The sequence below is a fragment of the Chanodichthys erythropterus genome, chromosome 5 (genome assembly GCF_024489055.1).
Source record: "Chanodichthys erythropterus isolate Z2021 chromosome 5, ASM2448905v1, whole genome shotgun sequence".
Taxonomy (NCBI): domain Eukaryota; kingdom Metazoa; phylum Chordata; class Actinopteri; order Cypriniformes; family Xenocyprididae; genus Chanodichthys; species Chanodichthys erythropterus.
The window spans coordinates 23,605,549-23,622,603 of NC_090225.1; the positions used below are offsets into that span (position 1 = coordinate 23,605,549).

A 17,055-nucleotide genomic window follows, 5' to 3' on the forward strand; every position below is an offset into this window, starting at 1 on the left:
TTAAGATGCACCTGTACCTCTTGTTTTGTGAACCGATTTAATTGAATCGTTAAAAAGATTCGATTCAAAAGAATGATTTCACCAATCAGACCCAACAGCATTGACAATCAAGAAATCTCACATAGCTTCACCAATGCATTGCATGTGCCCTAATTATTTGAAAAACATGTTATATTATATTTATATTAATATTATTACATTTTAATTTCATGTTGGGAGTTTGTGATTTGTCAGAAATAAGAAAAAGCATCATGGTAACCAGAGTCAGTGTTTTAAAAAAATATTTTAAAATTTATAAAATACTAAGTGTTGTTGTCAGATTGACAACATGTAATATAACTGACCATATCAGTGAACAATTGCAAACGTTTTTTACGTGGTGTATTCAGCAAACCTGAATGTGGTAATCACATAATCTGTGTCCCAATTATATTTTTTATCCTAAATAATAAGCATCCATGCATGCTTTCTCGCCAGCTTTTTGCACAACATTGTGTGGTTCAGCTTCAACTTTTCAGTTGTATAAAAGTGGAAAGACAAAGGACTATATAATGCTGATAATTAACATAAATTCAGAAGCTAATGCTAACACACAGATGCAAATGTCAAATGGGTCTATGGTATAAAGGCAGTGTATCCCAGTTCTCGCACTGTCTTACTAAAATGATTCAGGTTTCTATGCCCAGTGAAGTGCATACTTCTAGCGCACAGCAAAACTTTAAAGTGTGAAAGTTTTATGTTAAAATACATTCTCCAGTCTCAGATCAACATGCAGAATAAAATATGACCAAGCACATTTTAATTGGGGTAATACAGCATTTATTTGGACATAATTATTTGCTTATCTCCGTTATCACAATGCTTTCATTATGGTTTTATTCAAAATAATGAACATTTTCCAACATCCATACCAAATAAAAGAATATTCAGCCATTTTGATTTGATGTAATTCAGCATAGTGTCACAGCTCTGGTCTGCAGTTTTCCTGAATTAAGGCCCGTTCACACTAAGAACGATAACTATAAAGATAACCATAAATATATAGTTCTAAAAATCTTTGTAATATAATAGAGTATCAAGAGTCTACACCACAACTATAATGTTATCAGCACCCAATAACGATATCGTTGGAATCACTTTCAGCTGATGAATAATACAAACACTGACAGCCAATCAGAATCCATCCTGCTTTAAAGAGCTTGAGCATCTTTATAGTTATGGATGATGGTGTGAAAGGGCCTTTAGAGTTTATGACCCCTCACAGGCTTTGGTACTGTACCATCCTAACACTGAAGGTCATACAATAGGTATGTTTTGAACAGTACATGTTTGATTTTTACAAAATTAGTCATGTTCTGGTATACATGCGAAAGGGTAACTAGCACAATGCATTCTGACGGGTGAGAGAATGAGGAAAAACAGAGTTATGAAGCGTTAGACACATATCAATGATATCAGTGTCCTGATGACCTCTCAGAGGGGTCGAAACTTTCTCTACATCAGTATTTCATTTGTTTAGATCATGTGGCGATCATGTGTTTGACTAATCTGCAATGGAGAGACAGGTAACAGATATTTCATTAGAACTTTTATTAATTTCTGTTCGTCCCACTTTTTTGGAGATAATCAATACTTTTCATGGACCAATGACTTAATGTGTCACCTCAACATTGTCAAATGGCTCCCTGTGTTTCAGATCATGCTGGGAGCTGCACTGAACAGAGTGAGGTCTCCCTCTATGTGCAGACGAGTGACATCCTCCATCCCGCCTGTTCTGTGCTCAAACTCCAGCAGATGAACCCCGTCCACAGCCACCTTAAACCCGTCTGTCTCCACCAGGATCTTCAGCTGCACACACAAACACATTAGGATCATGTACACATTGCAGCTAAATTCAGTTGTCAGTTCATCTTTTAGTGCTTAATCTTGTTCTGTAAACACACAGTAACTTCAGTAAATTACGAGAGTGACAAACCGCATTTCCACAATCCTATGCAGTGCACAGAGCCGAACTGAACAACTAGTTTTTAAAGGGTTAGTTCACCCAAAAATGAAAATTCTGTCATTTATTACTCACCCTCATGTCGTTCCACACCCATAAGACCTTCGTTCATCTTCGAAACACAAATTAAGATATTTTTTAAGAAATCTGAGAACTTTCTGTTCCTCCATAGAGATCCAGTACAACTACCACTTTCAAATCCCAGAAAGGTAGTAAAGGCATCATTAAAGTACTCCATGTGACTCCTGTGGTTTAAACTTAATTTTATGAAAAAAAAACAAAAAAAAAACACTTTATTTACAAAATAATTTATCCAAAGCCACAATGTCAGCTCTGTGAACACATTGTGAATGTGCGTTGCAGATCAATATTTTCATAAATAAAGTGGTAAATAAAATTTTTGCTCCAACAAAGCACTCGTGTCGCTTCTAGGGGTGTGCACGAATATTCAATCTGTAATTATTATTCGAAAAATATAAATATTATTCGAATTTGATCACGTTGCTTTGCTGGCTGTAAATGCAGTGAAGCCATGATAAATCCCAAGCACTTAAACTAGCAGTTATAATTAAATGCACTGGGTGGCGCTGCGAAGCGCGTTTAACAAGTTTATTCTATTTTAGCACATTAGGGGCCTGTTTCACAGACAGGGATTAGGCTAAACCAGGATTAAGCCTTATTTCAGTTAGGGTATTTAAGTAGCTTTTATAAACATACCCTAGAAAAGAAACATATTCATATTTTAAGATTCTTTCAGTTAAAACAGCTCAAACATGCATTTTAGTCTAGGACTAGATTAAGCCTTGTCTGTGAAAGCAGGAGAATGTCTATGGAGGATGAGAAATATGGAGGCCGAAACCTGCAAAAACAATAAATACAGAAATAAATAAATCTATCCATATATATATATATATATATATATTATATATATGTATACAGTGGGTACGGAAAGTATTCAGACCCCCTTAAATTTTTCACTCTTTGTTATATTGCAGCCATTTGCTAAAATCATTTAAGTTCATTTTTTTCCTCATTAATGTACACACAGCACCCCATATTGACAGAAAAACACAGAATTGTTGACATTTTTGCAGATTTATTAAAAAAGAAAAACTGAAATATCACATGGTCCTAAGTATTCAGACCCTTTGCTGTGACACTCATATATTTAACTCAGGTGCTGTCCATTTCTTCTGATCATCCTTGAGATGGTTCTACACCTTCATTTGAGTCCAGCTGTGTTTGATTATACTGATTTGACTTGATTAGGAAAGCCACACACCTGTCTATATAAGACCTTACAGCTCACAGTGCATGTCAGAGCAAATGAGAATCATGAAGTCAAAGGAACTGCCTGAAGAGCTCAGAGACAGAATTGTGGCAAGGCACAGATCTGGCCAAGGTTACAAAAAAATTCTGCTGCACTTAAGGTTCCTAAGAGCACAGTGGCCTCCATAATCCTTAAATGGAAGACGTTTGGGACGACCAGAACCCTTCCTAGAGCTGGCTGTCCGGCCAAACTGAGCTATCGGGGGAGAAGAGCCTTGGTGAGAGAGGTAAAGAAGAACCCAAAGATCACTGTGGCTGAGCTCCAGAGATGCAGTCAGGAGATGGGAGAAAGTTGTAGAAAGTCAACCATCACCAGTCGGGGCTTTATGGCAGAGTAGCCTGACGGAAACCTCTCCTCAGTGCAAGACACATGAAAGCCTGCATGGATTTTGCTAAAAAACACCTGAAGAACTCCAAGATGGTGTCTTGTCCTTCATTTGTCTTGCACTGAGGAGAGGCTTCCGTCGGGCCACTCTGCCATAAAGCCCCGACTGGTGGAGGGCAGCAGTGATGGTTGACTTTCTACAACTTTCTCCCATCTCCCGACTGCATCTCTGGAGCTCAGCCACAGTGATCTTTTGGTTCTTCTTTACCTCTCTCACCAAGGCTCTTCTCCCCTGATAGCTCAGTTTGGTCGGACGGCCAGCTTTAGGAAGGGTTCTGGTTGTCTCAAACGTCTTCCATTTAAGGATTATGGAGGCCACTGTGCTCTTAGGAACCTTAAGTGCAGCAGAAATGTTTTTGTAACCTTGGCCAGATCTGTGCCTTGCCACAATTCTGTCTCTGAGCTCTTCAGGCAGTTCCTTTGACCTCATGATTCTCATTTGCTCTGACATGCACTGTGAGCTGTAAGGTATTATATAGACAGGTGTGTGGCTTTCCTAATCAAGTCCGAATCAGTATAATCAAACACAGCTGGACTCAAATGAAGGTGTAGAACCATCTCAAGGATGATCAGAAGAAATGGACAGCACCTGAGTTAAATATATGAGTCTCACAGCAAAGGGTCTGAATACTTAGGACCATGTGATATTTCAGTTTTTCTTTTTTAATAAATCTGCAAAAATGTCAACAATTCTATGTTTGTCTGTCAATATGGGGTGCTGTGTGTACATTAATGAGGAAAAAAATGAACTTAAATGATTTTGGGCAAATGGCTGCAATATAACAAAGAGTGAAAAATTTAAGGGGGTCTGAATACTTTCCGTACACACTGTGTATATATATATATATATATATATATATATATATATATATATATATATATATGTGGAAGGAGATAAATAATTAACTAAATAAAATGAATGTTGGGGGAAATAAAAAAATGTTAAAGTAAATGCTAAGATGAAAGTTGACTTTTTTACTTTAAACCATTTATTCATTTTTTAATGTAGCTTCATATTTTTTTTTCCTTGGCGCAACATGCTAATGAGAGGGTGTCAATCAAACATCAGAAGGCGGTCTCTATGACTCCATTGGCTGACACTGCTGAAGTGCTATCTGCTGATTATATTCTCTTCAGAGTAGTTTCATCTGAACTCACTTTAGGTCAGTTAGCAGCTACATTTGATGTGGATGTAGATCCGTTTGTCCGCTAAAAGAGTGCAGTAAAGTTAGTTTTTGATGTGATATTCGCTGCATATTCATTGTCTGCAAATTCCACTCACAGTTTAAAAACATAAACATCCAATCATTCAGTACACAATTATTATTTTGACAAAAATGACTGTAAGTCACCTGGGTTTTTTCATGTTCCAAAGCTTGCAGTACGTTCCTAGTGACCAGACTGACTTACTACAGGTGAATAATGCAAAATCTCACCTGTAGTAAGTCAGTCTGACCACTAGGAACATACTACACCCACTGGAACATGAAAAAACACAGATGAATTAGGCCTACAGTAATTTTTTTTTTTGAAAAATAATTGTGTACTGTACATACATTAAGGTAGGTATTGGCAAAATTTCACCTGTAGTAAGTGAGTCTGTCCACTAGGAATGTACTACAACCTTTGAAATTAAACACAAGTCATTAGCAATGGTACTTAAAAACCCGCCATATTTAACAGAGATAGTATCCACATTAGTACAGTCGTAACGATAACGATCCTGTTTAACCAATCCTGCATGAGTGAGATTAAGAAGACCGCCTACCTATTTAACATACGTACACAGAAATACAGAAATAAATACATGTAGAAATGTAGAGATGCATAAATAAATGTAGAAAAAATTTAGTAAAACAACTTGTATTATTTATTCATTTATTTACTTGTGTATTTCTACATTTATTTATTTACATTTCTTCATTTATTTCTTTATGTATTTCTACATTTATTTATTTATGCAATTACGTATTTATTCATTTTTTTATTCATTTATACTTCAAAGTCATTTCTCATCCTGCATAAATGTCATCGTCTGCCTTGCAAAGTTGGAATTACTTCAATGAAAATTATCTTACTAAATGGATCTTAAAAAATGGAATTACTTTTCATCAGGTAAATGAATGAAACTGAGTAATTATAATATCACCACCACGATGAGAAAGCACATGAAATCCAAACACCACTCGAATGAGGAAAGACAGCTGTCCATCACTGCATTCACCACAGGTAAGCGCAGATGTACTCTGAGTGAGTCGAGAACAACTTATCTGATAGCAAAATGATCTCGAGACATATGCTTCCTTTAAGTTTCGTCGAGGGAGACAGGTTTAGGAACAGAAAACACAAAGTGCTGTTAGAAACTTAGCGTACACCGTCTTTCTTTGTGTTTCTGTAACGTCTGTCAGCAGTGCGTTTTCTCACCCGAGCATATGGATATTATTGTTTTTCTCAACATGAACATGTGAAACAATATACACATGATAGCCATATGCTGACTCGAGTGTGTATACATTCTGTACAATGACTGGCGTAGAAAAATACCAACCCCTAGTCACTTCATAAAATTGAGGTTAAACCACAGGAGTCATATGGAGTACTTTAATGATGTCTTTACTACCTTTCTGGGGTTTGAAAGTGGTAGTTGCACTGGATCTCTATGGAGGGTCAGAAAGCTCTCAGATTTCATTCAAAATATCTTCATTTGTGTTCTGAAGATGAATGAAGGTCTTACGTGTGTGGAACGACACGAGGGCGAGTAATTAATGACAGAATTTTCTTTTTTGGATGAACTAACCCTTCAATGACATATTTAAACACATCAGAGATCTTCTGTATGTGTGGTGCAAGAAAACCACAGTGAAAGAGGTACGAGCATTGACTCGTCTGTGATTTAATTAAAGGTGTCCTAGAACCAGTTTTCACAAGATGTAATATAAGTCTAAGGTGTCCCCTGAATGTGTCTGTGAAGTTTCAGCTAAAAATACCCCATAGATTTTTTTAAATAATTTTTTTACATTTTGGGACATCATTAACTATGCACCGATTCAGGCTGCAGCCCCTTTAAATTCTCATGCTCCCTGCCCCCTGAGCTCTCGACTATAATATAGTGCATTTACAAAATTCACACAGCTAATATAACCCTCAAATAGATCTTTACAAGATGTTTGTCATGCATACTGAATGCATGCATCGGATCATGTGAGTATTGTATTTATTTGGGTGTTTATATTTGATTCTGAATGAGTTTGATAGTGCTCCGTGGCTAAAGCTAACATTACACACTGTTGAAGAGATTTATAAAGAATGAAGTTGTTTATGAATTATACAGACTGCAAGTGTTTGAAAATGAAAATAGCGACGGCTCTCTAGTCTCCGTGAATACAGTAATAAACGATGGTAACTTTAACCACATTTAACAGTACATTAGCAACATGCTAACTGTCACGATCACGTCTGTTCCTGTCACTGTTCCCGGACTACATCTCCCATCATCCTCTCTGCCAATCACCTGCACTCACTCCACCAATCACTACACTAATCACCACACCCAGCTGCCATGCATTACCTGGACTATAAAAGACTCACACTCATCACCTGATCGCGAAGTCTTGTTTTCACTCGTGTTACATTTCTGAGCATTACCTTGTATCCTGTTTGTCTATCTGTGATTGATCTTGCCTGATTCCTGTTTTACGACCCATTGCTGCCTGCCTCGATCCTTGCCTGTACCCTGACTACGACTCTGCCTGTTCCTTATTGCTCCTGTTTGTTCCTGTTTGACCCTGCCTGTACGACCACGCTCACTTCTAATAAAACGCTGCATTTGGATCCCTACCTGAGTCCCGCCTTCGTTACAGAAGACTTCGCCATACCCAGATCCAGCAGCTTCTGTGAGCGTTTCCAGTCTCAACATGGACCCCGCAATACGTCTCATCCGACTTCGTCAAGGTAACTGTACCCTGGAGGACCATATTCAGAAGTTTCTGGATATTGCTTACTGTTCAGACCTGCCGGACTGTGTGCTCATAGACTTTTTCTGTGAAGGCGTTAATCAGCCACTCAAGTCACAGTTGATTCGTGAGGGACCACGTTCTTCACTTAGTCATTTTCTGGATTATGCTTTATTGACTGTTGGCTCTCTGTTTACTGTGGGTGTCGCGGAGGAATGCGACACCACGCTTAATCATGTAATGGCTGCCGCGCCAAAGGACACTCACAAAATGGCGGTCACAACAACAACACAAAGTCAAGCCACATTTGATCTCCCAGAGCCACGTCACGTCTCCGCTGATCTGCCAGAGTCAAGTTACGTCTCCGCTGATCGCCCAGAGCAATGTCACATCTCCGCTGATCGCCCAGAGCAACGTCACGTCTCCGCTGATCTGCCAGAGCAACGTCACGTCTCCGCTGATCTGCCAGAGCAACGTCACGCCTTCGCTGATCTGCCAGAGCAACGTCACGCCTTCGCTGATCTGCCAGAGCAACGTCACGCCTTCGCTGATCTGCCAGAGCAACGTCACGCCTTCGCTGATCGCCCAGAGCAACGTCACGCAGTCGCTGATCGCCCAGAGCAAAGTCACGTCGCCGCTGATCGCCCAGAGTCACGTCACGTCTCTAGATCAGTCAGGGAGCGGAGAGGACTGCGTTGCAGTGTGGCAGATCCGCCGATGACTTCAGCTCGAGCGGCTGGCATCCCTAAGCATCCACCAGCCACTTCGCACTCAAGCTCGCTGGACGCTACGCACTCAAGCTCGCCGGACGCTACGCTCTCAAGCTCGCCGAACGCTACGCTCTCAAGCTCGCCGGACGCTACGCTCTCAAGCTCGCCTGTTGCAACGCTCTCAAGCGCCCTGGACGCGATGGACAAGATGGCCGCTTTGCCAGTGCCTACGGGCAAGATGGCCGCCCCTTCGGTGCTCACGGAGGTAGGGGACGTTCCAGCCATTAAGTCCGCTCCAGAACCCGCTTCAGCCAGTGAGTCTGCTCCTGAACCCGTTCCAACCGGTGAATCATCGACTCACCCTCGGAAAAAGAGGAGGAGGAGGAGGAAGAAGGCGTCCTCCTCTCCTCAAGAGGCCGCTGTGGGCCTGGGGACCATTCCAGAGGTCTCTCCTGCTCCGCCCAAACGTCTCGCTCTGCCGGCGCCACCTGTGCTTCTCGCCCTGCCGGCGCCACCTGTGCTTCTTGCCCTGCCGGCACCACCTGTGCTTCTCGCTCTGCCGGCGCCACCTGAGCTCCTCAATCTGCCGGCGCCACCTGAGCTCCTCGCTCTGCCGGCGCCACCTGAGCTCCTCGCTCTGCCGGCGCCACCTGAGCTCCTCGCTCTGCCGGCGCCACCTGAGCTCCTTGCCCTGCCGGCGCCACCTGTGCTTCTCGCTCTGCCTGCGCCACCCCAGCTCCTTGCTCTGCCAGCACCGCTCAAGCTCCTTGCGCTGCCAGCGTCATCCACGCTTCCAGCCCTGCCAGCACCACCCAAGCTTCCAGCCCTGCCAGTGCCATCCAAGCTTCCAGCCCTGCCGGCGCCACTCAAACACCTTGCCCTGCCGGAACCACCCGAACTCCTTGCCCACAAACCCGCTACGGGCTCCACTGAAATCCCCAAGAAATTTTTTGGGGGGGGCAGTGTACCTGAGGGTGGGGAGCTTGTGGGTGGGGACCCTGCTCGACCATGGCCGTTATGGGCCTTTGAACTGTTACGGCCATCAATGGACTCTGACCCGCTAGGGTCACTTATGGACTCTGACCCGCTGGGGTCATTTATGGACTCTGACCTGCTGGGGTCTCCTATGGACTATGATCCGCTGGGGTCATTTATGGACTACGATCCGCTGGGGTCATTTATGGACTCTGACCCGCTAGGGTCACTTATGGACTCTGACCCGCTGGGGTCATTTATGGACCCTGACCTGCCGTGGCTGCCTGAGCCATCGGACCCGCTATGGCTTCCTGACACCCCTGACCCGCCGTGGCTGCCCGAGGCTCCTGATCCACCGTGGCTGCCCGAGGCTCCTGACCCGCCGTGGCTGCCCGAGGCTCCTGACCCGCCGTGGCTGCCCGAGGCTCCTGACCCTCCGTGGTTGCCCAAGTCTCTGGAACCTGCATTGGAGATCCGTTCCCGTCTACCATTAGATCTCCAATGCACCCACCCCCCCTCCCTAGCTGTTTCATTTACGCCGCGAGGACGCGCCTTCCGGGAGGGGGGCGTTATGTCACGATCACGTCTGTTCCTGTCACTGTTCCCGGACTACATCTCCCATCATCCTCTCTGCCAATCACCTGCACTCACTCCACCAATCACTACACTAATCACCACACCCAGCTGCCATGCATTACCTGGACTATAAAAGACTCACACACTCATCACCTGATCGCGAAGTCTTGTTTTCACTCGTGTTACATTTCTGAGCATTACCTTGTATCCTGTTTGTCTATCTGTGATTGATCTTGCCTGATTCCTGTTTTACGACCCATTGCTGCCTGCCTCGATCCTTGCCTGTACCCTGACTACGACTCTGCCTGTTCCTTATTGCTCCTGTTTGACCCTGCCTGTACGACCACGCTCACTTCTAATAAAACGCTGCATTTGGATCCCTACCTGAGTCCCGCCTTCGTTACACTAACGAAACATTTAGAAAGACAATTTACAAATATCACTAAAAATATCATGTTATCATGGATCATGTCAGTTATTATTGCTCCATCTGCCATTTTTCGCTGTTGTTCTTGCTTGCTTACCTAGTCTGCGCACAGATCCAGACGTTAATACTGGCTGCCCTTGTGTAATGCCTTGAACATGAGCCGGCATATGCAAATATTGGGGGCGTACATATTAATGATCCCGACTGTTACGTAACAGTCGGTGTTATGTTGAGATTCGCCTGTTCTTCTGAGGTCTTTTAAACAAATGAGATTTACATAAGAAGGGGGAAACAATGGAGTTTGAGACTCACTGTATGTCATTTCCATGTACTGAACTCTTGTTATTCAACTATGCCGAGGTAAATTCAATTTTTGATTCTAGGGCACCTTTAAAATAGCCAAACATAATGAGTCTTTGGTCGGTGTAATATCACTTAAGTCAAAAATAGTGGATACCAAATGCACAAGATGCCAGGACTTCACTAGGGTTACCATAGCATGTCAATCATCCAATTTAGGGAGTGAGTTGTGTTCTGTACACACAAGGAATGATAATTTAGGGGATTCACTCCAGTATTTTATTGCTGTTGTCAATCCTGGAAATTTGTATGTGTACGTGGCCAATGGGAACTCAACTGAAATTCCTTCTCTGAGGTAAATCAGAAAGCCGTACCTCAAACTGTCTGCCCTGCACAAAGGGAAAGCCTCCCTCTCTCTCCTCGGGACCCCAACAGCCTCCAAGATATGTGTTCCGTACGATGGTGTTCTCATGGAAACGTGGGTTGAAATGGAAAACCACATCATGCCCTCTCACCAAATCTACATGGAACCTAAGAAAAGAGAAGTGAGTGTTTGCTTTGGATGTGTAGAGGTAATGCTGTGTTTTGTTACATAAGTGTGTGTGTTACCTGTCTCCTCCTGGTACTGGCTCACCCATGATAGTGATCAGGAGGCCGGGCATTATCCCTGCATGCAGCGGTAGATCATACGGCAATGGCTAAAACAACAACAACAAAAAAAAACATACACAGAAGTTATTTGAAGTCCTTAACAGGTTTAACAGGTTTCTACAGTAAGAATATATCTAAGAATCTATCCTTGTAGATATTAATATTGCAAATAGGGATGTACAATATTAAATATCTGGCATGAAACCAATAAATATTTTCATGTAATGGCTGATAACCAATAAAAGGCTGATAAGTAAAAATTAACCATAAATGCTACAAGTGTACTTGTGCATCACAACATTATAATGTACAGCATGAAAACTGGATTTAATTTTGAGATAAGCTAAAGATTATTTTAAACCGTTTTTAATTATTAGTGTTTTCACAGATTAACTTGATTTTACAGATTAATTTAAATAAGCGTTAGATGAAGGCAAAGGTAATCTAAATGTAAAAATAGGGGACATTAGCATGTATAACTACATATCCAATATCAACTAATACTATTGATTTATAAAAAATAATAATATTCACCAATAACCATATGGAGATATATTTTGCTTCTCTAAATGCAAAGAAAAAACCTGCAAGTACCTACAGGTTATGAAAGCAATCCTAAAATAAACTCTATATTGCAAAATATGACTGCACAATGAAGAGACAAAAATTATGAATCTCTTACAAATACAAATACACCAAAGTTTAAAAGTTTAGGGTCTGTCTGTACAAATATTTAATGTTTTGAAAGAAGCCTCTTATGCTTATAAATACATAAAATAATTCTCTCATGCATTTATTTGATAAAAAATACAGTAAAGAACAGTTATATTGTGAAATATTATAATAATTTAAATTTTAATCTATTTAAAATGCATCATTACTCCAGTCTTCAGTGTCACATGATCCTTCAGAAATCATTCTAACATGCCGATTTGCTGCTCAAAATGGTGATACATTTTTTTAGGATTCTTTGATGAATCGAAAAAGAACAGCATTTATTCGAAATAGAAATCTTTTGTAACAATTAAAATGTTTTTAGAGTTACACTTTATTTTACAGTGCCGTAGTTACATTGTAATTACTCAAATAAATACTGAGTAATATTAATTAACTACATTTACTTACTATAGAGTTACAGTTAGGGTTACGGTTTGGTTTAGGGTTAGTTACTTGTAATTATGCATAATTTACTGTTATAACTATAGTAAGTACATGTAGTAACGTGTAACTACGGCACTAAAATAAAGTGTTACCGTTTTTACTGTAATGTTTGATCAATTTAACACACCCTTGTTGAATAAAAGTATTTAAAAACATCTTACTGACCCCAAAACTTTCAAATAAAATTGCAATAAAGAAAAATAAATGCATTATCATTTTCTCAGTGTTGGATTAGATTTCCCTAAAAGCTCAGAGTTTTACACATGAAGTGTTGAAACTTGACAGGCATTCCTTTAATAAATTTTCCCATGATGTCTCTAAGTTTCTTCCATTCTCCATCATAAAATTCCATGGCTTTTCCATAGAGTGCAAAACACCATGAAGCCCTCCCTGACATTAAACAGGACTGTTCTATTCAAAGGAATATTTTTCCAACTTGAACTGTAAAAATACTCTAAGAGAAGCTAGTTACTCGACATCATGAAAGTCTATGTATACTAAACAGCAAACACCCAAAACGAATCTAAACACCAAACCCTTTTCCCCCTCTTATTCTAGCTAACGCCACGTCAGAGATCACATGACAAACCACCAGGAAGAAATCTAACTGATGACATCAAGTTTATAAACAACTTTGCTATAGCAACACTGTGACAAATCTCAAACTGCCAATCCCTGATTCCAAACCCCACCCACTGACTCATTACTCCCTTCAGTGAAAAAACATGCTCAAATTTTCGGTAAAAACCTCCATGACATTCATATTCAAGAGCTTTGATATAACTTTGTAAATCATGAATATTCATGTACACTACCATTCATAATTTGAATCAGTAAGACCTTTTTTAAAAGAAATTAATATTTCTATTCTGAAAAGACACATTAATATTTTCATTTCAAATAATGCTGTTTATTTTGAACTTTCTATTCATCAAAGAATCCTGAAAAAAGTATCAGTTTCCACAAATATATTACGCAGAACAACTGTTTTCAACATTTATAATAATAAATGTTTCTTGAGCATCAAAACAACGAAAATTCAGCTTTCCATCATAGAAATAACTTACATTTTATAATATATTCAAATAGAAATCAGTTATATTAAATTATAATAATAATATAAGTGTTTTACTGTATTTTTGATCAAATAAATATACCCTTGGTAAAAAAAAAAAGAGATTAAAAACATAAAAAAAAACCTGACTGGAAACTTTTGACTGCAATTATTAAAAACTTGTCAGCCTCTCAGCATTTACCTACAATATCAGACAGAAGCTGACTTTGACAAACAATAAATCCAACCCATAAAAACCTTTAATTTCAATAATACGCATTTGTTTGTTGTATAAACACAAAGTGCATTATTTATTTTTTTCTCTTTTTTTTTTTAAGCAATAACATCATTAAAACATACACCTGTAAAATAATCATGAGTGAACTTTGCAGAAAAGTTGCTCAGCTACATTAAATATGTGCAATTGTCTGCAAAGGTGATATGCAAATATATCATCATGAGCTTTGTGCTAAATGTCCATAGCTCTGATTGGATGTTAACTTTGGTCTTTGTGATGGCTGCAGTGCTGTCCTCCTCCTGTGATTGGCTGAGCTGTTCATTGTGCTCAAAAATATGGAGGTCTATGTGGTGGCTGAAAAACAAGAAGAGGAGCTTTTGAGATCTACACAAGTTTAAGATCTGTAGTTTTAATGTGACCCAGAAGAATGAGACCACCGCAGGAACATCCCAGACCTCAAGAGCCAAACCTACAACCCTGAAAGCAACGCTTATGTCACCAACACTCTGATAAAACACACTCCAGCAGGCCGAAAGCAATCACCAAGCAAAGCCCATCATCACACACGCTTATAAGCGGACTCACACAAGCAAATCCCTTTATACACCAGGGCTGGGTTGACAATATTCATTTCTCGATTTTAATGAACCAATATCAATTCAATTCCTATTCGACAGAGTGCACGTGAACTGATTATTTCTTCTTCTTTACTACTAATTACAGTACAAAAGAAACATGAATGAACATCAGAAGGTATGAAAGAAACAGTACACTTACTAAAATGTGAGTGTACAATGTCTGATGTAAACGTGCAATCAGTTTCGAACAAAGTCAATAAAACAGCTTATAAACAATGTTACATAATGTTACCTCAGAAAAGCCATTCAATGACCATAGCTTGAGTTAGCTAGAAGAAAAATCTCTAGAGAGGAGCATTTTGCTGAAAATATGCACTTTACTACATATTCTTTATGTTTTTCCTTAATCGGTTCTTCAACATTTCATACATTAACAAATGAAAACAAGTTTTTATGACAACCACTGTTTAAATGTTTATAAAAAGTAAAAATGTATTATAAAAACTCCCTTATGTGCAGTTTAAATGTTTTTATACAAATCAATCAGCTGTTAACTTTACCCTAATATTTAATGGTAATGTACCAACTGACAGCATCCCCCCTGGGAGAAAAGTATCTCTCATCTACTGTACCTGATATATATCCTTATGAACTGAGTTAGAAACTGAACTGAATCGCAAGCCTGTGAACTGAAATCTAATCAAATCTTGAAATTTGTGTCAATATCCAGCCCTATTACACCCATTCATACAGTCATAATTGCTCACCAGCATTCCACCTGGAGCTGCAGGCCCTCCGTATGGTCCCATGGGCCCTGGACCATAGCCTCCTGGTGGGCCAGGTTGAGGAGGGAAGCCCCCTCCGGGTGGACCCCAAGACCCTGCTGGTATTGGAGGAAACATTCCTCCTCCATATCCTGGGCCTCCATCTGGTGGAAAAGCACCAGGGCCACCTGGGCCGTACATGCCAGGCCCAGAAGGACCTGGTGGGTAAGGCACATTTGGATATGGGCCCTGTGGAGCCCCAGGTGGGCAAGGGAACTGTCCAGGAACAGGGTATGGCACGGGTGCCCCACCTGGTGGGAACTGACCTGGCATTGAGGGAAACTGTCCTGGAGCTCCAGGGTTGGGGGGGAACTGTCCAGGTACGCCCGGTCCTGGAGGATATCCGCCCGGGGCAGCGGGGGCTCCAGGAAACTGGCCCGGGGCTCCTGGGCCGGGTGGAAAGGAACCAGGGGCAGATGGCCCGGTCTGGGGGAAACCAGAAGGGGCTGTTGGTTGGGCAGGGCCTCCTGAGGATGGGAAATTAGGGCCACCAGGGGCCGAACCAGGCCATCCAGGATTAGTGGGGGGCGGAGCACCATTTCCAGGAGCTGATGGATTGGTGTGCCTAGTTTTCGATGCTTCACCAGAAACATCATCTGGGATTGCGTCAGCAAGCTACACAAAGAAATCACAGAAAATGAAACAACAGGTGAGCATTTTATCAGAAAGACTTTTGGTCTGTTATTGTCGTCACAAAGACTAACTAGGGCAAACAGTGGGGTTCAAAAGTCTGAGACTATATTGAACATACATGGGACTAAAAACCAAAATTAAATCGGTAAAGAAACTTTTAGGGAAAAACAAAACAAAGCAACATTATGATATAAAATTAATAACATTTAACATTCTAGCAAATTTGTGACATTAATCATGATCTTCTTTGAAATTAACTGAATAAGACAAGACGTTCTTGCTTCCACTTATTATAATTAAATAAATTATGAAAGAATGCATAATGGAGACTTTTTCACTAGTGGTCTCAAGCATTTGGACCCCACTGTATATATTGTGGGGTATATACTGTATATATATACCCCACAATATTTTGGTATATAAATATATATACACTATACAGAATTATTGAATATATTTGCTGAATAAAGAATACTGTATACATAAAATGTAGTACAGTCATTTTTCTACTGCTGGTAACTTGAATAAGACAGGAGGAAATACAAGGCCAAAATGATACAAGTGAACTGTATTCATAAACAGTTAAAAAACTTACCGAAAAGTCTGCCATGGCCTAAAAGGGAAACAAAAAAGTGACACTTAATGTCATGCAATTGAATGCAAATCATTATCTGTCATAAATCTAGTACATGTAGACAACTAGTTATAAACACGCTAATAATAGAGCGCAGCGTCACTGGATCAAACACATTCTCGTTATTTTAAACACTAGACTTTTAAATATGATCTGATTTAATATGAAATCAGGCACCTTTCTAAATATACATGAATTAATCTATGTAATCTATACACATGCGCATTTTGGCAGCAATGTGATCAGTTTTGTGGGCACAAGCACCTCGATTGGATCAGGGCCTGCCGTCCGAAGATGCGGGTTTCTGAGCAGCACCAGGTCCCGTCGCCGAAAAGATCCGAAAGTCAGTATTACTAAACTCTATACAGGAAGTGAGGTGATAACTGGAATATTGAGGGTTTTCAACGGCGTGTTTGAAAACATTGTGAGCACCAAAGTATATGGATGAGACATTCACCGCTGTAGTTAAAGGCACAGAACAATCTACTGTGTTTATAGATCAGATATGAGCGCAATGCACGCGCACTCTGCTCGAGGGGCGTGTCATCTGAGGGATGGGCTGGCTTATCTGCGCATGCGTAGCGGTTACTGTGACGGGGGGTGGGGAGTTCAACCCTGGGATGCT

At 40.6% G+C, this 17,055-nt stretch overlaps 1 protein-coding gene across 3 annotated transcripts; it reads right to left on the reverse strand.

Moving 5' to 3' along the window:
- Positions 1-796: 796 nt before the first annotated feature.
- Positions 797-16,890, reverse strand: lgals3a (lectin, galactoside binding soluble 3a). 3 transcript variants are annotated; one of them, XM_067386642.1, is made up of 7 exons: positions 16,695-16,890; positions 16,392-16,409; positions 15,107-15,778; positions 11,267-11,355; positions 11,032-11,188; positions 1,664-1,848; positions 797-1,548 (listed from the first exon to the last, which is right to left on the reverse strand). In XM_067386642.1, exons 2-6 carry the CDS (start codon positions 16,404-16,406, stop codon positions 1,693-1,695), a joined length of 1,089 nt encoding a protein of 362 aa, XP_067242743.1. In that variant the 5' UTR covers positions 16,407-16,409; positions 16,695-16,890; the 3' UTR covers positions 797-1,548; positions 1,664-1,692. The 3 variants fall into 3 exon arrangements, with proteins under 3 accessions (XP_067242743.1, XP_067242742.1, XP_067242744.1); XM_067386641.1 differs by having other exon boundaries at positions 797-1,848; positions 16,695-16,889; XM_067386643.1 differs by lacking the exons at positions 797-1,548; positions 1,664-1,848; positions 11,032-11,188; positions 11,267-11,355 and adding an exon at positions 13,945-14,115 and having other exon boundaries at positions 16,695-16,876.
- Positions 16,891-17,055: the final 165 nt, after the last annotated feature.